At 41.4% G+C, this 27,553-nt stretch overlaps 1 protein-coding gene across 1 annotated transcript in view; it reads left to right on the top strand.

Moving 5' to 3' along the window:
• LOC136867121 (uncharacterized) overlaps window positions 1–22,382 on the top strand; it is a 42,559-nt gene extending 20,177 nt beyond the window's left edge. The window contains exons 2-3 of the mRNA XM_067144225.2: window positions 14,233–14,370; window positions 22,201–22,382. Of these exons, the coding sequence (XP_067000326.2) occupies window positions 14,233–14,370; window positions 22,201–22,356 (294 nt within the window). The 3' untranslated portion in view covers window positions 22,357–22,382. The remainder of the gene's footprint in view (window positions 1–14,232; window positions 14,371–22,200) is intronic.
• Window positions 22,383–27,553: the final 5,171 nt, after the last annotated feature.

Genomic DNA, 27,553 nt, shown 5'->3' with positions numbered 1-27,553 from the left:
CGCTGGTAATGGAAAAGTACTGGGTGTGCCTCGCCTATGTCACGGCTCTCCTGGCTTCCTGCCTTCATTCCCAGCTCCTTGCATATACATAAAATAAGAAATTTCTACAGTGTTATAAGTAAATAATTGAGGCATATACGACATGGCTCAGTACAGTATCGCCATTAACGTGAAATGATTTATGCAAGCTTATAGAATCTTCCCTCCGTGAAAATGATTCTCATGTAATTGTTGTAATTGATGATCCAGATTGTTCGAACTCAAACCCGCCTGGTGGCCACAATCGTTGTACAATGTCTCTGAGGTGTGACATCGTGGTTAGCCGGTTCGGGTCCCGTTGGTGGAAAAATAATTCACCGCTAGCATGTTGGCCGGCTGGGTATCAATCAATCAATCAATCAATCAATCAATCAATCAATCAATCAATCAATCAATCAATCAATCAATCAATCAATCAATCAATCAATCAATCAATCAATCAATCAATCAATCAATCAATCAATCAATCAATCAATCAATCAATCAATCAATCAATCAATCAATCAATCAATCAATCAATCAATCAATCAATCAATCAATCAATCATTGATCTGCATTTTGGGCGGTCGCCCAGGTGGCAGATTCCCTATCAATTGTTTACCTCATATCTACATTTATTTATAATTGTTTACCGATCATTTTCTTAAACATTTTCAACGAACTTGTAAATTTATCGAACATTTCCCTTGATAATTTATTCCACTCCCTTACTCCCCGTCCTATAAATATTTCCCCAATTTGCCCTCTTGAATTCCACCTTTATCTTCATGTTATGATTTTTCCTACTTTTAAGAGCTCCACTCAAGCTAACCCTTCTACTCATATCGTTCCATGCCAACTCATCACTGACAGCTCGAACCACATCGTATAGTCGAGCAGCTCGTCTCCTTACTCTCAAGTCTTCCTACTCCAAAGTTTGCAACATTTTAGTGACGCTACTCCTTTTTCGGAAATCTCCCGGAACAAATCGTGCTGCTTTCCTTTGAATTTTTTCCAGTTGTCGTATCGCGTAGTCCTGGCCAGGATCCCATACACTAGAGCCATACTTTAACTGCGGTCTTACCAGAGACGTATATGCCCTCTCCTTTAAATCCTTACTACAACTCCTAAATACTATCATAACCATGTGAAGAGATGTGTAACCTTTCTTAACTACCTCGTTAACGTGATTACCGCAATGAAGACCATTCCCGAGGCGGTAGTATACAATTTATAATCATTAGATTACATGTTAAAAGCACGGATTCCGTTCGAAACCTCTCCGTAGTGTTCTTATGGAGCGAGGGCATTTGACGTAGTTTATGATGATTTGTCCGTTGATGAGGACGTTAATTCTTGGGCAGTTCCTGACGGGAGTAATTTACGTGCCGAAACGGGCTTCACCCGCTCCTTGCATGCTTCATGGGAGACTACTGGCAAAAATGATTGCGATTTGACTAGACAAAAGAGTGACTGAGTGGGTTGCTATACTTCTAGAAAATAGATCTCAGAGAACTAGAGTGGGTGAAGCTTTATCTGACATTCTAATAAATAAGAGAGAAATTCCTCAAGGTAGTATTACTGGACTTTTATGTTTTCTTATATATATAAACTAGCAATTGTACCCGTGCTTCGCTACTGTATTCCAGATTGTATACGAATTTCGAAGTAAATTACTGTACATGAAGTGAATAATAATTTTTAAATTGCATGTAATTTGGCGTTATCCAAGAAAAAGCATAGGGAGGTCCGCAGATGATGTTTCCAATGTAAAGTGCGAGTTGTGGAGTTGTGATGATAACGACAGGTGCACTTGTCTACCACAATTCATTATGTTTTAGAAACGTTGAACAGAGTGAAATTTGTGTAAGATTTTCACACAGTGAATTACTTTTCAGATACTTATGCGACAGCTTCAAACATAGAATTTGGCTCACATATGGCTACTGGGTGGGCCACTATTCGTGTAGAATTTGATGTTCCCATCTTTCGTATAAGTGAATCAAACCATCAATTATATGTGTACAAAGTGCAAAGTTTAGGTAAATCCAGAAAGAGAAAAATTTAATGGATAAGGGATAGAGATACGACAAAAGTTCACAGGAACGAAGTTGTAGATCACTCCAAATTGAACGGAGATTGTGCCATCCGTTTTGTGATACGACTTACCGTTTAGCCACGAAATACACCGAAAGGAAGGACTGCACCGTCATTAAAATTGCCTCCATATTTCGATATTTTTCGGGGGTAAAAAAATAAAAATTTTAAACATCTCGTGAATTTTCCGTCGGTTACATGCTAAAAGCTATAATTTTGCAAAATTTCAATTTTCTAACTCGTCTGGGAGATTGTGCTGCGATCTTGATATGGGAGAGTGGGTTAAAAATCAGGACTTTCAGGAAACTTTTAAGCCCATAAAACCTGTAGGTTCTGGATAAATATCACCGACTCTGTTCTTATGCAGGTTTGAAACTCCCAGCATGTACCCCTCAGAGAATTATGAGAATTTGAGATTTTTCTAGCGATCCTGAAGTCATCAGGTTGTTTGGTACCAAGTTTCAAATTTCTAAGATGCCTAGAATGCTCACTAATTCACGTCTGTTTTCATTTTTATGCCTTAATTTATATATAGAGTGTATATATAGTAGACTACAGTATATATAAATCGCGCCAAACAGACTTCCATTTATTAGTGTGGATTATATCACCCGCTTCCCTAGTGGTTTTAGGGGCGTAAGTTATACTTGAAAGTCATACTGGAACATACACACGTCCATTATCTTGGCCATTTCTGACAATTTATTTTTTCACCCTTTCTCACCCCCTATGCCAAAGGGGGCTGAAGTTAGACTTTAAAAATCCGGAATGTTACAATCATCTCAGCGACCCGGAAAACTATGGAATCGGCAGTACATTAGATTATTATTATATCTCACTCCCCCCCTCCCCCACCCTAAAGGGGACTAAACTTTGAGTTTCAAAAAATCGGAATGTTACTATTCATCTCAGCGACCCCGAAAATTATGGATTAGACACAACTTTCGATGATTTGTATATCTCAGTCCCCTTGCCCCCCCGCCCCTAAGGGTTCCTAGGGTGTTTTACCCCCATGTGGTTTGTCTCCTGATACAAAAAATTCGGAGTGCCACTATTTATCTCAGCGACCCCGAAAACTATGTATTCGACACTATTTTATATTATTTCTATATATCACTCTCCCATCGCCCCCCACCACGAAGGGGGCTGAACTCGGACTTTAAAAAATTCCGGAGTGTCACTGTTCATCTCAGCGACCCCGAAAAGTATGGATTCGACGCTATTTTCGATGATTTTTATATCTCAGCCCCCTCGCCCCCCCTGCCCCTAAGGGTTCCTGGGCTGTCTTACCCCCACGTGGTTTGTCTTCTGATACTAAAAATCCGGAGTGTACAATTCACCTCGGCGACCCCGAAAACTATGTATTCGACACTATTTTCATTTAATTTTATATATCACTCCCCCCTCGCCCCCACCCCAAAGGGGGCTGAACTTGAACTTTAAAAAAATCTGGAGTGTCACTATTCATCTCGGCGAACCCAAAAAGTATGGATTCGACACTATTTTCGTTAATTTGTTTATCTGAGCCCCCTCGCCCCCCCCACCCCTAAGGGTTCCTGGGCTGTCTTACTCCCACGTGGTTTGTCTCCTGATACTAAAAATCCAGAGTATACAATTCACCTCGGCGACCCCCGAAAACTATGTATTCGATATTATTTTCGTTTAATTTTATATATCACTCCCCCCTCGCCCCCCATGCGAAAGGCAGCTGAACTTTGACTTTTGAAAAATCGGGAGTGTCACCGTTCATCTCAGCGACCCCGAAAACTGTGGATTCGGCACTTTTTTCGATTATTTTTATACCTTGCCCCCCCCCCTGCCCCTCCACCCCTAAGGGAGCTACGGATGGCTAACCTCCACAGTGCTCGTCTCCAGATAGTAAGTCATAAGTGTACCAAGTTTGGATGAAATTGCTCCAGTGGTTAAGGAAGAGATGTGTCATTTACACACACACATACATGCATACAACATCCATTTTTGTATATAGTAAGAAGAAGAAGAAGAAGAAGAAGAAGAAGAAGAAGAAGAAGAAGGAGAAGAAGAAGATTATGCTTGCTTTTTTATTACATGGAGAAATTTTATTTTGAACACTGCAGACATCTAAACTTAGACCGTATATCCGAAGAAATTATTCGAATCCGAGGAATGAATATTACTTCGCTCGCGGCATGCCCAATCATGAGAATGGCTTCAATAATATTAGTCATCAGTTTCAGAGTCGTGTTCATTGCAGAGGGCAGTACTCTTATTCTTAAGAAGGATAATTGGTGCCACAATCGTCCGCTATAAGATGTTCGAGGGAACTCCAGGTGACTCCAAGTCTTTCGAAGCTCTGCCTTGTAGTCGATAGACTTGTAACTGTGTAGAACATCGGGTAATTCTTGTAAAAGTTGCTTGTTGAAAGAAATGAATGACATGATATATGATAGCAAGAATGAAGAGGATGAAACCCGCCGCCAGCACAGAGCCCACTGCTTTTGAATAGCTCAAGACTTAACGTCCCGAACCGACGAACGAATCATCATCAACACCGTCATATGCCCTCACACCATATAAGACCAAAAACAGCTTCCTACGTCCTGGACGTAAAATGGCTCCTTGAATATTGTGTTTTCTACCTATCTTATGTACGTTGCCTAGCGACAGCGACTCTATGCATTTAATCTTGGTGACAGCACGTTGGATTGTCATATCCCAACGAGCTAGAAGGAGTCCTTTTTCTAGCTCGTTGTCATATCCCAATGCACGTTTTCCGATGGTTTTTCGTTCATAACTCACAACGAAAGCGAAAATGAAAATTCCGGCTTCGAGGTGCATTCGGACCCCCTTCCATCTACCTCTGTTCAAAATTTCAGATCTCTGCGTGCTGTAGATTTTGCTGGGCATCGCGCACAGACAGACAGACAGACAGACAGACAGACAGACAGACAGACAGACAGACAGACAGACAGACAGACAGACAGACAGACAGACAGACAGACAGACAGACAGACAGACAGACAGACAGACAGACAGACACTTCCTTTTATAATAAAGAGATGATTTGAGTAGAGAAGTGGAATCAGAGATAAGGCTTTTCGCAGATGATGTTATTGTGTATAGAGTAATAAATAAGTTACACGATTGTGAGCAACTGCAAAATAACCTGGATAATGTTGTAAAATGAACAGCAGGCAATGGTATGATGATAAACTGGGTTAAAAGTCAGGTTGTGAGTTTCACAAATGGGAAAAGTCCTCTCCGTTTTAATTACTGCGTTGGTGGGGTGAAAGTTCATTATGGGGATCGCTGTAAAGATCTAGGTGTTAATATAATGAAAGTCCGTCATTGGGGTAATCACATAAATGGGATTGTAAATAAAGGGTACAGATCTCTGCGCGTGGTTACGGGGTGTTTAGGAGTTGTAGTAAAGATGTAAAGGAGAGGGCATATAAGTCTCTGGTAAGACCCCAACTAGAGTATGGTTCCAGTGTATGGGTCTCTCACCAGGATTACTTGATTCAAGAACGGGAAAAAATACAAAGAAAAACTGCTCGATTCGTTCTGCGTGATTTCCGACAAAAGAGTAGCGTTACAAAAATGTTGCAATGTTTGGGCTGGGAAGACTTGGGAGAAAGGAGACGAGCTGCTCGTCTGAGTGGTTTGCTCCGAGCTGTCAGTGAAGTGATGGCGTGAAATGACATCAGTAGACGAATAAGTTTGAGTGGTGTCTTTGAATGTGGGAAGGATCACAATATGAAGGTAATGCTGGAATTCAAGAGGACAATTGGGGCAAATATTCTTTTATAGGGAAGGGAGTTATGGATTGGAACAACTTACCATGTGAGATGTTCAATAAATACCCCATCTCTTTGAAATGATTTAAGAAAAGGCTAGAAAAACAACAGATAGGGAATCTGCCACCTGGGCGACTGTCCTAAATGCAGATCAGCATTGACTGATTGATTGCATCATCTTGATCATATCACTCTCTTCAAGTATAAAGACCTGCACCAGGCGAGACGAACATGTCCCGGCACCAGAACCCGTAAGTTAAATAAAATAAATAAAGTCGAACTCGAAGATAACCGAAGCTGGCCCTTGACCTACACACATACCAGATTAGTGATACATGTCTAGAGAGACCTGGCTGCAAGCGATCGGATATTATCTTGTTGAAAATAATATGACTTAATGCATCCATTCCGTGAACGGAAGAATACGAGACTGAGCTGCTTCCTTGTCAGTGTTCCCAGGATCATTTCCAGCAGTGATGTCCTTCCATACTACGGCGCTTCCACTGTTGAGGTTTGTCACGCTGAGGTGCCGGAATTTAGTTCCGCAGGAGTTCTTTTTACGTGCCAGTAAATCTACCGACACGGGGCTGTCGTATTTGAGCACCTTCAAATACCACCGGACTGAGCCTGGATCGAACCTGCCAAGTTGGGGTTAGAAGGCCAGCGCCTTAACCGTCTGAGCCACTCAGCCCGGATGTTCTGTATTTTAATGTATGATTTTGTAGTGTAATGCAATCTAAATATCAACATAATTCGCTTGTACCAGTGTCCTTATAATGACAAGCCATGCATGCGCGCATCACACAGGCACCTTCATTGTGTTCTTTCATCATTTTGTAACGTCCGACTCGTTGGCTGAACGGTCAGCGTACTGGCCTTCGGTTCAGAGGGTCTCGGGTTCGATTCCCGACCGGGTCGGGGATTTTAACCTTCATTGGTTAATTCCAATGGCCCGGGGGCTGGGTGTTTGTGCTGTCCCCAACATCCCTGCAACTCACACACCACACATAACACTATCCTCCACCACAGTAACACGCAGTACCCTACAGATGGCAGATGCCACCCACCCTCATCGGAGGGTCTGCCTTACAAGGGCTGCACTCGGCTAGAAATAGCCACACGAAAAATAAAAATAAATACACACCACACATAACACTATCCTCCACCACAATAACACGCAGTTACCTACACATGGCAGATGCCACCCACCCTCATTGGAGGGTCTGCCTTACAAGGGCTGCACTCGGCTAGAAATAGCCACACGAAAAATAAAAATAAATACACACCACACATAACACTATCCTCCACCACAATAACACGCAGTTACCTGCACATGGCAGATGCCGCCCACCCTCATCAGAGGGTCTGCCTTACCGGCTAGAAATAGCCACACGAAATTAAATTAAATCATTTTGTAATATGACCCCTTACCCATCGGTCGATTCTGGCTACGCTACTGCTACAGTGTTACATGTTCTGTGTGACAATGCATCAGCCGAATTGCTTAGCTCCCAGGATCGGGTTCCCAATGTTTTATGTACGACACCTCCTCAGTTGACCTCACGAGGCTGAATAAATTGGTTTCAGGATTTAAAATTTGGGAAAATTAAATCGAACCCTGGGAGCCTTAGAGCCTCCGTACACTATGGGACAGTCTGAATAACGGCAACACAAACTCAGGTAAATAATAAAGATTACATACCTGGACGTCAGAGATAAATGATCGTAAATGACATTTCACTAACTTTACAGGAGAGCAGATTGTTTTTTTTATTTTTTTTTTTATTTTTACAATTTGTACCGGCACCGGCACAGATAGTTCTTATGGCGACGATGGGAGAGGACAGGCCTAGGAGCGGGAAGGAAGCGGCCGTGGCCATAATTAAGGTACAACCTCAGCATTTGTCTGGTGTGAAAATGGGTAACCACGGAAAACCATCTTCAGGGCTGCCGACAGTGGGGTTCGAACCCTTTATCTCCCGGATGCAAACTCATAGCTGCGCGCCTCTAACCACACGGTCAACTCGCCTGGTAAGGAGAGGAGAAAGAAGCTGCCGAAGCGAATATTTTATTACTGTAAAGGCAGGTCAAATACACAGTTCTGACTATGGTAAACTATTGTGCAGGCCAATACGATAAGGGGTGCGGCGGACGACCTAAGGTTAAACTGTTGTATGATCTTTTACTATTGTTTATTGCTGGGTTCTCCTTGTACATACGGTAGTATCACATAGCTTATCTTCATTCCTACGAAGCATACAGATACCGCCATAAGTATTTGTACACCTATGCTGACGAACGGCGTGTAGTATTGAGTCTGCTGCTATACGATACTTGTTGGGCTAGAGTAATAGAACTGATGGTATTACAAAACAGTCCTTTATTTTTATATACATATACGATTTGAACAAAACGTGTATACAATATCTAGTATTGAATAAATAATATCAAGGAACATAAAAAGCTATCGTGTCAAAAGTATTCTTACACGCACTATGTTTGTTGTGGACGAACTGAATGCAGTCTTTCTCCAGGTTTTCATTACTCTTTTTGGGTTTCCCGTGACATTGATTCGACGATTTTTTTCGTTACCTCTTTGGAAATAGAGGCCTATTATTCCAGCAAAGCCGTTACCATGGTAGCATTACTCGTAATTTGCCTTGTCCGTACCCTGGTATCCAAAATGCTCTATAACTGCTCGATTGGATTAATATCCGGGGATTGAGGAGGGAGTCCGCCTCTGTGGTGTAGTGGTTAGCGTGATTAGCTGCCACCCCCGGAGGCCCGGGTTCGATTCCCGGCTCTGCCACGAAATTTGAAAAGTGGTACGAGGGCTGGAACGGGGTCCACTCAGCCTCGGGAGGTCAACTGAGTAGAGGTGGGTTCGATTCCCACCTCAGCCATCCTGGAAGTGGTTTTCCGTGGTTTCCCACCTCTCCTCCAGGCGAATGCCGGGATGGTACCTAACTTAAGGCCACGGCCGCTTCCTTCCCTCTTCCTTGCCTATCCTTTCCAATCTTCCCATCCCTCCACAAGGCCCCTGTTCAGCATAGCAGGTGAGGCCGCCTGGGCGAGGTACTGGTCATACTCCCCAGTTGTATCCCCCGACTAAGAGTCTGAAGCTCCAGGACACTGCCCTTGAGGCGGTAGAGGTGGGATCCCTCGCTAAGTCCGAGGGAAAAACCGAACCTGGAGGGTAAACAGATGATGATGATGATGATGATTGAGGAGGGATATGAAGCTGTTTTGGAAATATTATACAACAGCCACAGTCTTGTATTTTGGCCGGGATGCTTGGGATCATTGTCTTGTTGGAATACGAAGTCGTTTTGGACAGATTTGTTCTTAAAATGCCAATATATATTTTGTGATCCATTATACCGTCTATAATATGAAGCTTCCCTGATCCGGCAGCACTCATGCATCCCCAAACCAGCACATTTCCACCTCGTTTGTCACTGTGGAACACAGGCTTTTGGGTGCTAGCTCCGTAGTCTTTTTCCGTCATACAGTTTGACGTCCATCTTGCTCAAATAAATTAAATTTACTTTCATCGGAGAAAATAACTTTATCCCAAAACACGGGCGGTGCGTCGACGTATTGTTTTGCAAAAGGAAGGCGTTTCTTTCGATTCACTTTAGAAACATAACACTTCTTGCGAGCAACTCGACCATTTTACTCTTCGTGTTTAGTAGCACGGCGCACTGTGCTTGCAGATACTGCAACACTGTCACTATCTTTGGAGCACTTAACTTTGGAACCGAGCTCGATAGCTGCAGTCGCTTAAGTGCGGCCAGTATCCAGTATTCGGGAGATAGTAGGTTCGAACCCCACTGTCGGCAGCCCTGAAAATGGTTTTCCGTGGTTTCCCATTTTCACACCAGGCAAATGCTGGGGCTGTACCTTAATTAAGGCCACGGCCGCTTCCTTCCCCCTCCTAGCCCTTCCCTGTCCCATCGTCGCCATAAGACCTATCTGTGTCGGTGCGACGTAAATCAACTAGCAAAATTAACTTTGGATCTTTCTTAATCAGACCCATCACTTCACGCTTGTCTCTGGTAGTCAGTTTGTATGGACATCCAGTTCTTGGCATGTTTTGCACATAGTTAGTAGCCATGGGCGCCCGCAGGATCTTTTCCAGGGGGGGGGGGGCACATTAACAATTTTCTTGAATATAAAAACCAATATAACGTCAGCAACATTAAATTGTTTACAGAAACTTCCAGTTATAACATATGCTAGATGACTGTCAGTAATTTCAGTTTATGAAATAATTTGGTATTATATTAAACAATTGAACGTCAACATCTTTAGAATTCCAGGGGGGGGGGCAAGTGCCCCCCCTTGCCCCCCCTTGCGGGCGCCCATGTTAGTAGCACAATACCGATCTATTATAGACTGCACTGTCGATCGATCGGGGTCTACCGACAAGCGCTGAGATCTCCCGTAGAGATTACACTAATTGTAGAGTCTAATAACAAGCTTGCGCTCCGCTTGACTGGTTTCTCTTCCCTTGCGACTCATACTGACACCACATTACAATCACACATACAAACACAGTTGCAGTCAACCCCGGACTGAACAACTGCTTGTCAGTTGAGTTTCCGCCGTATGGGAATTGCGCTTGCAATCCTGTTTACAGAACGCTTTCCTGTCTGTACGAGTACATATGGCACGATAGCTGTTTGTGTTTCTTGACAATATTTCTTTAATAGTAGAGATTGTATATTCATTTTGTTCAAATCTTAGATGTCACAAAATAAAGGACTGTATTGTTCAATCAGTCACTACTGATCTGCATTTAGGACAGTCGCCCAGGTGGCAGATTCCCTATTTGCTGTTTTCCTAGCCTTTTCTTAAATGATTGCAAATAAATTGGAAATTTATTGTACATCTCCCTTGGTAAGTTATTCCAATCCCTAACTCCCCTTGCTATAAACGAATATTTGCCCCAATTTGTCTTCTTGAATTCCAACTTTATCTTCATATTCTGATCTTTCCTACTTTGAAAGACACCACTCAAACTTATTCGTCTACTAATGTCATTCCACGTGAATCAGATTGCTTCTGTTAGACTGGGAGAGGAAAATACGGAAGTTGTACATATCCAACGGGGTGTACGACAGGGTTGTATAATGTCTCCATTGCTATTTAACATATATTAAGAATATATCTTCAGGGAAACGCTGGATGATATACAAATGGGAGTGCTTTTAAATGGACAATGGATAAACAACGTTCGATATGCGGATGGCACTGTAATTTTTGCAGATAGTTTAGAAAGTTTGCAATAACTCCTCGAACGAGTAGCATTCACTAGCCATGAATACGGCCTTGACATGAATATAAAGAAAACCTAAGTTATAAGTAAAACTTATAAGTAAAAAATGTATTCCTGCTTGTCATCTAGTAATTGACCATAAACCTATTGAACGAGTCCGGAAATACACTTATCACGGCACCATCGTTAATGATCAATGTGATAATTCGGTTGAAGTGAAGTCCCTCATTGGAAAAGCTAGGACTGGGTTCAACAAAATGGGTAAACTGTTTAAAGTCGTGACTTAACACTAGTTACAACAATGAGACTCCTTCGTTGCTATATATTTTCTGTTCTCTATTACGGTGTTGAAACATGGACTTAACGAAGTCGCTCAGTAAACAGGCCTTTGAGATGTGGCTATACCGAAGGATGCTAAAAGTGTCATGGACAAATCATGTCACAAATGCAGAGATCCTTCGAAGAATGAGAAAAGATAAGGAAGTACTGACCACTGTAAAAACGAGAAAGCTACAATACCTCGGTCACATCATGAGAAACGGAAGCAGGTACCATCTACTGCAAGAAATCCTGCAAGGAAAGATACCTGGAAAGAGAGGTGTTGGCAGGAGACGAATCTCCTGACTATAAAACCTCAGAGTCTGGACTCTCAAGATATCGGCAGAGTTACTCCCAGCAGCTCACAACAGAGAAGAGAGAAGAACGGATAGGGACTAGAAGAAGAAGAGTGTCATTCCACGCCATATCTCCACTGATAGCTAGGAACATTTCACTTAGTCGTGCAGCTCGTCTCCTTTTTCCCAAGTCTTCCCAGCCCAAATTTTGCAACATTTTTGTAACGCTACAATTTTGTATAAAATCATCCAGAACAAATTGAGTTGCTTTAAAAATATGTTTTCCAGTTTTTGAATCAAGTAATCCTGGTGAGGGTCCCATACACTGGAACCTTATTCTAGTTGGGGTCTTACCAGAGACTTATATGTCATCTCCTTTAAATCCTTACTACAACCCCTAAATACCCTCATAATCATGTGCAGAGATCTGTACTCCTTATTTACAATCGCATTTATGTGATTACCCAAATGAAGATCTTTCCTTATATTAACACCTAGGTACCGGTACTTACAATGATCCCCATAAGGAATTTTACCCCATCAACGCAGTAATTAGAACTGAGGGGATTTTTCCTATTTGTGAAACTCACAACCTGATTTTTAAACCCATTTATCATTATACCATTGCCTAATGTCCATCTCATATTATCGAGGTAATTTTGCAGTTACTCATAATCTTGTAGCTTATTAATTACTCTAAACAGAATAACATCATCCGCAAAAAGCCTTACCTCTGATTCCTCTTCTGTACTCATATCATTTATATATATAAGAAACATAACGGTCCAATAATACTGCCCTGAGGAATTCCCCTGAGAATTCTCTGAGAAAGCTACAATACCTCTGCCACGTCATGAGAAACAGAAGCAGGTACCATCTACTGCAAGAAATCCTGCAAGGAAAGATACCTTGAAAGAGAGGTGATGGCAGGAGACGAATCTCCTGACTATAAAACCTCAGAGACTGGACTTTCAAGACATCGGCAGAGTTCTATTTTCTAGATTTATAGGCGTCCATTCAACCATTCTTTTGTCTAGTCCAATTGCACTAATTTTTGCTAGTAGTCTCCCATGATCCACACTTCCCTAGCAAATGCCTTAGATAGGTCAACCGCGACACAGTCCAATTGACCTCCTGAATCCAAGATATCTGCTATATCTTGCTGGAATCCTACAAGTTGATCTTCAGTAGAATAACCTTCCATAAACCCCGAACGGGCCTCTAACGAGCCAGTTATAATTTCGCAAACACGTCTAATATAAACATAAAGAATACTTTCCCAAAGCTTACATGCAACGCATGTCAAACTGACTAGCCTGAAATTACCAGCTCTATGTCTATCACCCTTTCCTTTATACACAGGGGCTACTATAGCAACTCTCCATTCATTTAGTATAGCTTCTTCATGTGTGTGTATGTTCAGTCTTCAGCCCTAAGGCTGGTTGGATCCTCAACAGCTGTGCCATCAGCTGTCATAGATGGCCTAGGCATCACTGAAGAGGCGTACTAGGGAATTTTTTTGCTATTTGTTTTACGTCGCACCGACACAGATAGATCTTATGGCGACGATGGGATAGGAAAGGCCTAGGAATGGGAAGGAAGCAGCCGTGGCCTTAATTAAGGTACAGCCCCAGCATTTGCCTGGTGTGAAAATGGGAAACCACGGAAAACCATCTTCAGGGATGCCGACAGTGGGGTTTGAAACTAGGGAAATGAGGAGTGAGGTAGTTTCCCGTTGCTTTCCTCACTGAGCCAGAAATTGCTATTACATATCAGTCTGCCAAGCCCACTGAAATGCATGCACCAATCATATGAGCAATATTTTCACACCAATCATAGTAGGGACTGGCTGCAGAAGGAATGGCATTACTAACATCGCTCATACCTCAGTCACTTTCATATTGTCAAAACCAAGGATAACACAGAGACAGACCAATGAAAGTAACAAAATTGCTCTAGTCCATACCAGAAGACATAGTGCACAGTAAACACTAGGTCCTGCCAGGAAAGGCATAGCTTTTTCATACAAACAATAATCAAATAAGTACTTCAGCTATGGTACTATATTTTGTAATGTTTTGTAATACCATCTGTTCCGTTACTCTAGCCCCAACAAGTATCGTATGACAGCTGACTCAATGCTATACACCGCTCGACAGCACAGGTGTACGAATACTTATGGCATTAACTGTACACATACAATAGTGTGACCATAAGAAGGCACAACCAAAACAAGTCACATGCAACAAAAACCTCAAAGTCATCGTTTTTTGCATTTACGATAGTTTATCTCTGATGCCCAGATATTACGTCGAGATGTACCTACTTTCTGTTACAAGTGCATTGTCTTTGTTAACAAGTGCTGAAATATTAAAACCCAGCCTCTGATTTCAGAAACGATCCACATGTTGTTCGGTAGTAATTATGAATAAATCTTATTTTGCAGCTCAGATGGAACATGAAGAAGGGTATAATTCCACTTGGAGGATCCGCAGACGGCTGTAAGGAAATGGACTCGTCATCAAAAGACGCCACTGCAGTTCTAAAAATGATGGGATTTCCTCAGAAGTGCCCAATTCCACAGGTACAATTAATGTCATTTACAGCATAGAATCAGTTTGTGTTAATTGAGTAGAAGCTTGTAGTTTTATGCGGGTCTTCATATCGGAGCGCCCACTTTCCGTGAAATCTAACCACAGGGGCATACCATTTCATTTCAAAAATCCAACGTGGAATCTTGAATGCATGGCATTTTGAAGAGTCTGTGTATGTGCGTGTGCGTGCGTGTGTGTGTGTGTGTGTGAGAGAGAGAGAGAGAGAGAAAGAGAGAGAGAGAAAGGGAGGGAGGGAGGGAGAGAGAGAGAGAGAGAGAGAGAGTGAGAGAAAGTGAGTGATTATCCCATTTATTTATAAGCTATGTATTAATGGGGTCATGTACAGGAGTTATATGTGTATATGTATAGAACAATGATAAGGTGTAAAATAGTATATACAGCATGTAACACACGCAGATTTCAATATATATTTAATAAACGGAGATGAGGACACTTCAGTTGTGACGTACCCACTCTGCCCACAGATGTGTGACAAAATTATAACGTGGCAGGTCACCTTAATATTAATATAAATAAATGATATCTCAGTGTTTCTCCATAAACAATATCCTATGGGCGCCAGCCTTCAAGCTTATGGCTTAAAAACGATAGTTGATAATTAATAACGATAATAATAATACGTAATGAGACTCAAAAAACTCCCAGGGGTGGGGTGACGGAACACAAACCGTTAAGTACACTAACTTGGAAGTTAAGGATCATTAATAATAATTTCAGAAAATACAAATTAAAACAACTATTTATTAGGATGAAAACGTGACGTAACGGTGTATTAACGGAATCTGAACTTACGGAAGCAAAATAAAAATTGAATGAAATGAACTCTAAGAAAATCAACTGTTGCGCGAAGACTTGCAGTAATTTATGCCATTAGCTCACCATTTATAGACTCTGTTATCTGGATGAAATCTATGTAGCAACTGATGATGATTGATAGATCTCTCGTACAAGCGGCGTCATCTCTTGTTGTGGATTCCAGTCCTATTTCTGCTTTGTGCATATTACACTAGTTGAATTATGACTTTCCTGCCTTTAACACTTCCTACTGTACTCCTTACATTAAGTCGTAATGAGTCCTAATTTTGATAGCAAAACCACCATGGGTAACGTTAATGGAGAGAATACACTTGTATGTTCCGTATTACGGAACAGTAGCGTAAATAAATTCTAACAAAATCTCTTCAGCCCTATACCAGTCAAAACCGGTCTCTCGTTGACTTTAACTCCCGTAATTGAGATAACAGGTCCCAATGAGAGTAACTTTTGAGTAGTACACTACTCAGATGTGAAGTGAACTAAGTTAAGATCTTCGATGTCAAGACGTACAGCCCTCCTCCGATGATAAATTAAGATCGTCCTTCAAGTAAGAGTGTCTTCCAAGTGTCTCTCCAGCTCTTGTCGTTGATGTATATAGCCTACAAAATCTCCCTCCATCAACCATATCACATGGTCCAGTAAGATCTGATGTACCATCCCTTCACCTGTCCATTGCTATGAATCCATCACGTTGCTTCATTACGTCCATTCACATGGGCTGAACTTTCCCGCGGAAACGAAGCGTCAGGTAGCGAACTTCGAAAAATAGGCGTTTACCAGGTTTCAACTGTCTCCTCAGTCCGGATCCATGGCTAAATGGTTAGCGTGCTGGCCTTTGGTCACAGGGGTCCCGGGTTCGATTCCCGGCAGGGTCGGGAATTTTAACCTTAATTGGTTAATTTCGCTGGCACGGGGGCTGGGTGTATGTGTCGTCTTCATCATCATTTCATCTTCATCACGACGCGCAGGTCACCTACGGGTGTCAAATCGAAAGACCTGCATCTGGCGAGCCGAACTTGTCCTCGGACACTCCCGGCACTAAAAGCCATACGCCATTTCATTTCATTTCAACTGTCTCCTCAGAGTTTGGAAGGGGTACGGTCTCTCGTAAGCTTGATTACGTAAATCGGCTGAAATTACCCTGCTGACTCCGGTCACCTCACTACGGCTATTGGAAATTTTACTGCAAGCTATTAATACGAATGATGTTGAAATACTTTACACAATAAGTTGTTCGTTCAGAATACGTTATAGCCGCGTTACAAAGAAATGAAATGATGATGTGAAATGAATGATTAAAACCCTATGTATATATACATATTAATTTAAAAATGACCTACCAGTGATTAAATATATACATCTTATCAATTAATTATACAGTTCACCGGGCGAGTTGGCCGTGCGGTTAGGAGCGTGCAGCTGTGAGATCGCATCCGGGAGATAGTGGGTTCGAACCCCACTGTCGGCAGCCCTGAAGATGGTTTTCCATGGTTTCCCATTTTTACACCAGGCAAATGCTGGGGCTGTATTTTAATTAAGGCCACGGCCGCTTCCTTCCCATTCCTAGGCCTTCCCTCTCCCATCGTCGCCATAAGACCTATCTGTGTCGGTGCGACGTAAAGCAACTAGCAACAAACTAAAATAAAAAAATATACAGTTCAATAATTTAATACATGCCGTGATGTCCCAAACATCACACAGTTTACAGTATGTGCGGCTTGATCTTTCTCCATCTGTCGTCCACAAGTTGTAGCTAAACATTTTGAAAAATAAATAAATAAATAAATAAATAAATAAATAAATCAATAAATAAATAAATAAATAAATAAATAAATAAATAAATAAATACTAGTTAGTGTGGCAATATTGTAGGGCGCCCGTTCGAACCTCGCGGAAAGGGAAAAGTCGTTGAGTGAAGAAAGGTGGAGTGAACAGTCGCTCTGTAACTGTTGTGTGCTATGTTGGGCTTAATATGAAAAAAGTTAAAATCATATTTATCTATGCAATATGGATCTTCTTTTTCATCTGTTTCCTTTCCTTTGAAATCCTTCCATTTGTTCATTCGTCCGTTTGATCCCTTAATGCCCTCCGTATGCTTGATTGTAGGCTTACACTAGAAAAGCATCTTCAACATTTTTAAGAGGGTTAATCATTTCACTTAGTAGTTTTGAGCTATACAGAGTCTCCCATCCATATTCCATGTAGGCCTACTTATTATTATTATTATTATTATTATTATTATTATTATTATTATTATTATTATTATTATTATTTCTCCTCTATGGGATCGAGACACAACATTCATCCTCGGAATCACCCATCACAGAGGCACCAAATAGGGTCACTCACAGGGGTTCTCAAATAGGAAGCATGGTTGACGATCGCGGCGCTCTTTGCTGTGACTGGCATTGGTTCCACTTGTGCCAGCCTCCTTGCTATTTTCATCTCTGGGCCACACTTGTCCTCTTCCGACACCGATGGTAGTAAGCAGAATTTCACACACTTCGTGGCCCTTCCCTTTCTTTACCTGACACCCTCGTTCTTCGAATGGTCAAAACGCTTCTTTTTCCCCTCTTCTGCTTAATGTTAAGAGACGATGGTTGCTTAGTTATGCCATCTCCGTATAGACTTTCGAAGGCCCTTGGAGGAGTGGAAGGCAAAACCTTCCATTATCCCTTACTTCGGCACTATAGTCTGTGTCAAATGGGAATCTCAAAAGGCTACTCAGTATTGTCCAACCAAGTGGCTGCTATAATATACAGTAAATTATTGTCGCGTTATCACACCTACTCAATGTGCAGCTCTCCGTGGAAAATGTCACCGTTTTAAATATCACTTTCACCAGTTCAAGAAAATAGAAGATTGTTTCATTAAACCTATCGCAACTGAAACAGCCTTTCCATTGACACCGACTACAAGTAGATAGAGTGGTTAGCTCTGTGGCTGGTCACCTTTGCTCCCACGAGTTAACCTGGTGTAGGCTGACTGAACCTTTAGAGCCATGTGCACTTCCAGAAGTGGACGTCTTATCTGTGAATAGATTGCTTGATTTGTGGATCTCCGGAGAAGTCTTATGCAGGTCTTTCTATCTGACTACCATGGGTGACCTGCGCGTTTAAACGTGAGGTGATGATGATGAGGTGGGGAGAGAGTGAAACTCGGTGTAGGCACACAGCCTACTCCCGTCGAATAACACCAAAGTGTCTGCTCAAGGCTTAACATCTCCATCCGACGGGCAAATCAACATCAATAGCATCATATGATCTCACTCGATGTGAATACTGCGGAGAGTTTAGAATTGAATCCAGGATTTTGGCACGCAATCTAGTAATTAGACGTTGTATACCACCACCTTTCCTACTTCTCCGCCAACATTCTGATGGTGAAATTATTTCCCACCACTCGAACCGGCTAAAGACTGTCTCAGATCGTAAGGACTTGATCTCTTAACGATCATGGTCACGAGGTTGGTTACAAGTTGCGAATGAAGTTTTCAATGGTGGAGTCCTGTGAGGAAAATAACTGCATATTACAGCTCCAAAGTTTTGCTCATTACAATTACAGGCATTCATGGGTTAATATGTCCAAACCAACTCAGTCTGTTTTCCGCATATTGTATCTTCATGTCATAACCTACTTCTCCTTGTTTTCTGTAGGATACTTCTAAAAATAACTGATGTATTTTCCCCCTACTTCATATTCTGTTTTCAATCTTTATTTGTCGTCGATCAGGTCTGACTGAAAATCTCATGATACGTATGAAGTTGGCCCTATGCCTTGTGCACTAATTACTTAGCCCTAATTTGTACGTATTTCTTCCATAGTACATTCCATACAGATAGGACACTTCCAAGTTACACATTTGCAGATTACCATATCAAGTCTTGAATCATCCTCACAGTCAAAGAAATTTGAGTAAAATTTATAAATCATTAACGCTGTCTATGAGTTAAAAATACTCAGGCCTAAACAGAATTTCTTGCAAACAGTAAAACCAACACTTTAGTTCTATTCACAGTCATTGTTGTGATAAGAGTATGGAAACGTAGATCCAGTAACCAAAAGATTATCTCAGAACATTAGCTCTATCTATGAGTTTTACAATATTAAAAGAGAATCTCTGGTAAATAGTGAACACATTGGTGCTATTCAAAATCATTATGCTGATAAGAGTATGGAAATGTGAATCCAATAACCATAATTATTTCGGCAGATAGAAATCGGCCTTTTAAATAGCGAAAGCAATTCACTTCTTCAGTAAGTTACACGAATATTTCCAGAAATTAAATAACTGAGAGACCGTTCTTTGTTTATCCTTAAGGACGTGGGTTCGATTTTTGTTGAGAAAGTCGAGTGTGTCGAGGTTGTGGATAAATTATATCTTTTCCTGGGGACATATCTGTAACTAGTGGTGATATTCAATTAATTTAAAAACCCAGCTCTTTAACATCTACTTACACGATGTTAGGATTCGTCATTCTAAAATGATCCTGATATAATACTTCATATTCCTTTTTGATTTTCTGATAAATTACTCTAAAATGATCTTGATATAAGACTTCATATTCCTCTTCGATTTTCTGATACATCACTCCAAAATGATCTTGATATAAGACTTCATATTCCTGCTTGATTTTCTGATACATCACTCTAAAAATGATCTCAATATAAAACTTCATATTCCTCTTTAATTTTCTGATACATCACTCTAAAATGATCTTGATATAAGATTTCATATTCCTCTTTGATTTTCTGAAATATGACGCTATGCCTGTTTCTTCCTTACTCTTCAATCATTTGCCACATATTGTCGTTTCTGCAGTAAAGACTTGACATACCTTGTACGGTCCCATTTATTGAGTGGTAAACCTAGAAACTTGACGGTCATGTAGTGGGATATGTTACTAATATCATGCATGTTCCTTGCTGGTGTGCATATTGAGGTCATCGCACAGATAGTCCTCTCTATCTCGGCTAACAAACACAGCCTTTATTTTGTTCTTAACTCCCCGCATTGCCAGTGCTCCTTCCCTAGATCTCATTCATCGGCATAGTCTCTAAATTCATTTCTGTTCATTTGTTTCTATAATTTATTTTATTGCTCAAAGACGCTAATTTAATCTCTCCTTCGAAGCAAGATGAATGAGTAACATCTGGAGCCAAAGTATTAGTAGCTAGTGTCCGGCTGCATGGCTAAATGGTTAGCGTGCTGGCCTATGGTCACAGGGATCCCGGGGTTCAATTCCCGGCAGGGTCGAGAATTTCAACCGTCATTGGTTAATTCCGCTGGAACGGGGGCTGGGTGAATGTGTCATCTTCATCATTTCATCCTCACCACCGAATACAGGTATGTCCTCGGACATTCCCGGCACTAAACGCCATACGCCATTTCTTTTTTTTACTGTATAATATTTTAGTGCCAGGAGTGTCAGAAGAAATGTTCGGCTCGTCTGGTGCAGGTCTTTCTGTTTGACACCCATGGGTGACTGCGCGTCTGGATGTGGGACGATGATGAGATAGGGAGAGCGTGAAACCCGGTGTCGACATATAGCTTACTCCTGTCGAATTGCAACAAAAGGTCTGCTCAAGGCCTTAACGTCTCCATCCGACGAACGAATCACCAACAGCGTCATATGCCCTCGCTCCACATGAACATTGTGGAGAGGTTTGGAATCGAATCTAAACTCTTGGCATGCGATCTAGTGATTTTTTATTTTTTTTATTTACAAATTTACAATTTGCTTTACGTCGCACCGTCTTATGGCGACGATGGGATAGGAAACGCCTAGGAGTGGGAAGCAAGCGGCCGTCACCTTAGGTTAAAGCCCCAGCATTCGCCTGGTGTGAAAATGGAAAACCACGGAAAACCATCTTCAGGGCTGTCGACAATGGGGTTCGAACCTACTATCTCCCTGATGCAAGCTCACAGCTGCGCGCCCCTAACCGCACCGCCAACTCGCCCGGCCTAGTGATTACAAATTGTATGCTACCACCTCCTATCCTGCCGGCCAACATTCTGATGGTGATTATTTTTTCCATCAACGGGACTCGAACCGGCTAACCACGATGTCAAACTATATAGTTTTAACGACCATGGCCATCAGGCGGATTAGAGAACATAAACCAATGTGGCCGTCATCTTCGCTTTGAAGTCTATTTCGGAAGTTATCAAATTGCATTTTGAATGAGCTGATTTCTTGGGATAGGGCGAGTTGGGCGTGTGGTTAGGGGCACGCAGCTGTGAGCTTGCATCCGGGAGATAGTGGGTTCGGACCCCACTGTCGGCAGCCCTGAAGATGGTTTTCCGTGGTTTCACGTTTCCACACTAGGCAAATTAAGGCTGTACCTTAATTAAGGCCACGGCCGCTTCCTCCCAACTCCTAGCCATTTCCTATGCCAAGTCGCCATAAGACCTATTTGTGTTGGTGCGACGTAAAGCAAATTGTAAAAATAAAATAAAAAATCTTGGAAGTGCCTCAAATCTTTTGTTTTCTTTATAATAAATTAATTTTTTCAGAAACACAGTCTCATGTTTCCATTTTCCTTTTCTCAGCCCTCACGAACGAATCATCAATGTTGACTTTTAAGTATCAACAGGGTTTTTATATTATAGCATTATTTTCTACTACAGACTGCCGAGACTCAAATATGAACTCCGGTTTCTGTTTACAACCGGATCGGCGAAATTGTGTGTTTAAATACAGGTTCGATCAAACCAGTACAAACCAGCTGAATATAACCACTGCCTGTAAATAACTGAAAGGGATATGTATTAGCTTCCTTTCATTTTATGAAAGCAATCAAAATCTATTTCGGATAATTCGAACATCCTGTAATCCAAATATCGAGGTTTTACTGTTGTCGGTTTGTATCTGTGTCATGGTTATTTGTGCCTTTAATTCGATCAGTTTGTGTGAGCTTAGAAAATATAGACGTTATAACAAGCGCTAAATTTTAATCCCCATGAATATTTTTGTTTGCAGGGAAAGAAATGTCCAACAGCTGGCATAGATATATCCAAGTACAAGGACAAACTTGGGCCAGCTTTAGGCAGACTTACAGGAAAAGTGACGGCTGATCACGGCAAGGACGTCGGAGGAACCTGTTTTACATTCTCAATGTTTGTATCGAAGAAGTGAAATAAAACTTATGTCGTACGTAACAATTATAAATAAAGAGACTGTGCTGAATAAATAATAGTGATAATCGCCGAAGACGAATTTGTCAACTACTCTTTGTTTTGGTAAGTTTCACTCCCCATGACTGGGCGAATGAAGTTACCCTTGGATAATCGTACTCATCACAAGAACCATGAGAATCATTGTTGAGCTTTCTGTACCACAACATATTGTTCTCATGAATTGATTTTGTACTCTGTCTTAAGGAGGAACTTCTGTTTTACCATGACGATAGAGACTACATTACTAATCTTTCCTTCAGGAACAGAATGCACTAATACAGGCCGACTTCAATACACGGGACGGGTCGTGTAGCTGTAGCTTGTGTGAGGGAGATGGTGGGTTTGAGCCCCACCACTGGCAGTCTTGAAAATGAGTTTCCCTGGTTTCTCTATTTTCATTCCAGTCAAAAGCCGAGGATGTACCGTAACTGAGGCAGCGAAGATGTGCTCGGTTCATTTGAATGAACATGGGATCGGTTCCCCACCAAGAAGTCGGACAATTTAGAAATAAGGCTTCTACTTCAGGATGGGCCAGGAAAGATTACCAGGTTGTCGGGCTGAGTAGCTCAAACGGTAGAACGCCTGGCCTTCTGAGCTCAAGTTGTCGGGTTCGATCCCGGATCAGTCCGATGGTATTTTAAAGTGTTCAGATACGTCATCTCGTGCCGGTAGATTAACCGGAGCACATACGAACTGTTGCGGGAGAAAATTTCGGCATCTTCACGTCTCCGATAACCGTAAAAATTAGTTAGGAGGACGTAAAACAAATAACATTAATTGTTAGTACCAGATTAATTACTGGGGGCAAAGGCGGCTGGATACAAAGCTGACCACTCTATCCTATTTAGAATCGAATTTATGATTAGTGGAAAGCTTTACCTTCTATTCCACAAACGCTCTTCGTAGTCTATACAAATGTGTCTCTGATGAGATTTAGAATGTAAAGTGGACCAACATGTTATGCAATAGATCAAATATCTACATTCATCGACTGCTCATTAATGCCATATTGGAATAGTTTGACGAGGTAGGAATCAAATCTGGGACCTCGAGGTTAATGAGAGAGTTACTGCAGGACTGGGACATAATAGAAATCAGTTCTTCTATACTGGATTTTCTGAATATCATCAGCAATAACTGAAGCGTCTAACCTCTCATTTTGTTTATTTATCACTACTTCTACCACTACTATCAAAATATTTAATAAAGTTAAATAAGAGCATCTACCGTTAATTGCTGGGGATGACAGCGGGGGGTGTAATAGCTGAGGGACGTAGTCATTGGCTTCTCTCCAAGACGTCCATGGTTTCGGTTACCGGTTCATGAAAGTGAGGTTTTTGAAATGCAATATCCTATCACTTGAATTCAGATTCCACGTGAACTGTAGGATTCGTGGCTACGGCCACGATATCAACAGTCACATAAAACTACAACCGAGCGAGTTGGCCGTGCGGTTACGGTCGCGTAGCTGTGAGCTTGCGTTCGGCAGAAAGTGGGTTCGAACCCTACTGTCCGCAGTCACATAAAACTACAACCGAGTGAGTTGGCCGTGCGGTTACGGTCGCGTAGCTGTGAGTTTGCTTTGGGGAGATAGTGGGTTCGAACCCTACTGTCGGAAGTCCTGAAGATAGTTTTCCGTGGTTTTCAATTTTCACACCAGTCACCTTAATTAAGGCCTCGGTCGCTTCATTCCCACTCCTAGCCCTTTCCTATCCCATTGTCGCCATAAGACCTATCGATGTCGGTGTGACGTAAAGCAAAATTGTAAAGAAATAAAATATAAAATAAATTGCAACGTTTTTTGTCGGAACAAACAGGATAAATTTATTGAATTTGTGGACCTTAGTTGCGCAATCGATTAGTCGTTATCTTCATGGTGTCCAGATAGGAGGTTTTCTCCCACCTGAGGAACGGTGGGATTTGAGAGTGTTTAGATTTGGCAGCTCCATAGTCATTGATATTTGACATGTTAGAGAACTTTTGCAGGATAAAATTCCGATACCTATCTCTTCGAAGAATGAAGGTGTCGGTCGGCAGATCAAGATATTGTTACGACTGTTTTATTGAAGTAATTTAATCGAGGAGGTACAATCAGAAAACACACACACACACACACACACACACACACACACACACACACACACGCATACACACACACACACACAGAGAGAGAGAGAGAGAGTAATATTCGACAATGAATGACAACAGTTCACTAATATTACTGGCTGTTTAAAAAGTGTATCTTGTCCTGACTGGGGTCCTCGGCTGGCAGGCTTTACCTCGAACGAGCGATCCTCCGTAATCTTTACTGACTGGTCTCACCTTTCACTTCACTGCGCAAGCACCACACAGTAGCTCCATTCAGTTGGGCTTGAACGCACGTCCGTTGGCTATCACAACATACGATTACTGTACACCTGGCTCGACTCTAGACAAGACCGATAACTCGCACAATCAGCTCACGTGACGGTTCCACTCAATGAACTTTTCGCTTACGACTCGTGAGTGTCTGCTCAACACACAACACGATACCCTCTCTCTGAAGCGAGCTTTGCTTTATATACCTGGTGATATTCTCGTACCTTCAGGGTGCCGCCAGAACGCGAGTTTTCTGGTTTCGTCTTCCAGAAAATTTATGGAGACTCCAGACGAAAGGCACAACAGAAACAGACCGGCCTGACTTACTCATCCCATCCAGGAATTACGGAAGGGGCTTCAAGAGAGATGGCAGTTGCATTACCACGTAACAACGGACTCATGAAGGGCGTGAAAATGAAAGGCTTCGCCAAGCTGATACCGTCGGAATCAGGAAAGAAGTGTTGGCCAAGGGTGGTCAGATGGGAAAGAGGAAGATAAACATCCGGATACAACTGAGTGGAAGCAATGGTATATTCTGCTAGAGGCCACGTATTCCTCCTGTGGATGTAGGCATAGATTACAACCACGGCATCCCCTCTCTGTCGTAAGAAGTGACGAAAAGGGGTGACGCCCTAGGGGCTTGGGTTAGCGAACACAGGATCCCTGGCTGAGGCTGCTATACCTCTCACTTACTTGTGGCAGCAATTTCGCTTTCATTATTATTATTATTATTATTATTATTATTATTATTATTATTATTATTCACAAATACATCGCAATTGAGAAATATCTCGGTGGCAATGCTCGCTTACAGTAATGTGACAATAAATTTAAAACATAATTACGCAACAACAACAACAACAACAACTACTACTACTACTACTACTACTACTACTACTACTACAAAAACAACAACAAGAGTACAGCAAGCAATTCCATAGAAAGAAAATATTACAAGAAATACTACTAGTTTTAACATTCTAAATTCAGCATCATCACATACAAATTCACACACACCTTAAGTATTTCCAGTGCTTAACACTACGACTTACAATACTATAGGCTGAACTTACTACTAGCTTAACATTACAACACTGTCATAGGATATACACATTCACACGCACCTCCTGAATACGAAAATGACAGTAACAACTTCGTAAGACATAACGGTTTCGTGTGACAGAATTGAGCTGGATTCTGGAAAAAGCGACAAAATATTTTATTACGTAAGCATACAATTCTATTGTCATTAATACACTTTTTAAACTATTCACTTTGGTCATAAAATATGTCAATTTTCAATTCATTAAATAAAATTATTGCGTATTTACTTTTCCATTTTTGAATTGATTTAATCTCACTAAGAAACTTGAAAATGGAACCTAAAACATAGTACTGTAACATCATAATTAAAGGCGAATGGTACCTGTAATGGTAGCACTCTGAAATATGCAGATATAATAAAATATATCACAATTACGATAGTTATTTTAACACTTACAGTTGTACTTATTCCTTTTGTGACATTCGTCACTTTCTCTAACTAAAAAGCAGCAATATTTGCCAATCATATGGGGATCCCATTTACCTTGGTACCTCTGCTCCATCTGCTGAATCTCCTAGTGGAATCTCTCTGCATGTTCACACTCAGAGCTCCTAAATTCTCGAGAAAACAAATTCAGGTGTGAATGGAAAAACGTGAAATTTTAGGGACACCCTGCATCCTAGATTTTGATAACTGTCAATGAGTTCTTGAACTATCTTTCGGTAATTTTCTACTTTATTATTTCTCAGGAATCCGCTCACTACTTCACAAAATGCCTTCCAAGCCACTAATTTCTTAGCACTGAACTTTCTTTCGAAGTTCTTACCTTGTAAAATCTTCCAAATTTGGGGGCCAACTAACATACCTTATTTTACTTTTGCATCGCTGAATTGTGGAAACCTGGCTTCTGAGGTAAACAAAGGCTTCTCTATTCTTGTCCATAGTCTTAAGTAAGTCCTTCCTATTTGATCTCCCTTGATCAACTTTTCCCGTTCATATTCCAACGGTTTAAAGTTTGTAATGTCCTTCATTTACACACCCTTATAGTGGCCTATCCCTTTTCTTTTTCAGATCCTTCATTCTTCGAATGATCGGATCTCTTTCTTTCCTTCTTCTGATTAGGGTTAAGACAATAATCACCATCCTACGTTCCTAGAATGAGAATACCTGGGGTTCCCTTGGTACCATCTACTGGTAAAGTAGATGGTACAGAGCGTGGCAAAACTGTCTCCGCAGAGGCGCAGCTGGTGAGCTGAAGTTTCAACAACGAGGCAACGGAGCATTTACATTGAGCAGGTAGCCTTCCAGCATAGTGTGAAAGTTGTGCGTATATATGTCGTTGTGCTTTGGAAGTAAATACGTTAACGATTGAAATGAGTGTGCTTTTAGCAGAGTCCGTCTTCCGTGAAGGTGATAAGTATTCGGAAAATGTGAGACTAAAATTTCGTGAACGTTTTCCAAAACTCGGCATGTCCTAGCCGTGAAATCGTGAGAGACTTAATTAATAAATTTCGCGAAACCAAATCTGTACACGACGCTCCGAGAAGTGTTAGGATGTTTGTTATTTCTTTTACAATTTTAACAATTGATGAACTTAAGGGAGATACCACCAATTACGTAAACTCAATTACACGGGAAACCCTATCCAAAGTTTTCGAAAACAAGTACAAAAGTGTCGAACTCCACATTCACCAGCGATGAAATTTTCAGCACCACCTGTAACAGTTGTAAGCAAGACTCGGATTTTGATGAC

Source organism: Anabrus simplex, chromosome 3, assembly GCF_040414725.1.
Source record: "Anabrus simplex isolate iqAnaSimp1 chromosome 3, ASM4041472v1, whole genome shotgun sequence".
Classification (NCBI taxonomy): Eukaryota; Metazoa; Arthropoda; class Insecta; order Orthoptera; family Tettigoniidae; genus Anabrus; species Anabrus simplex.
Note: the sequence above shows the minus strand (reverse complement) of the source record. Positions and strands in the feature narration are given on the sequence as shown.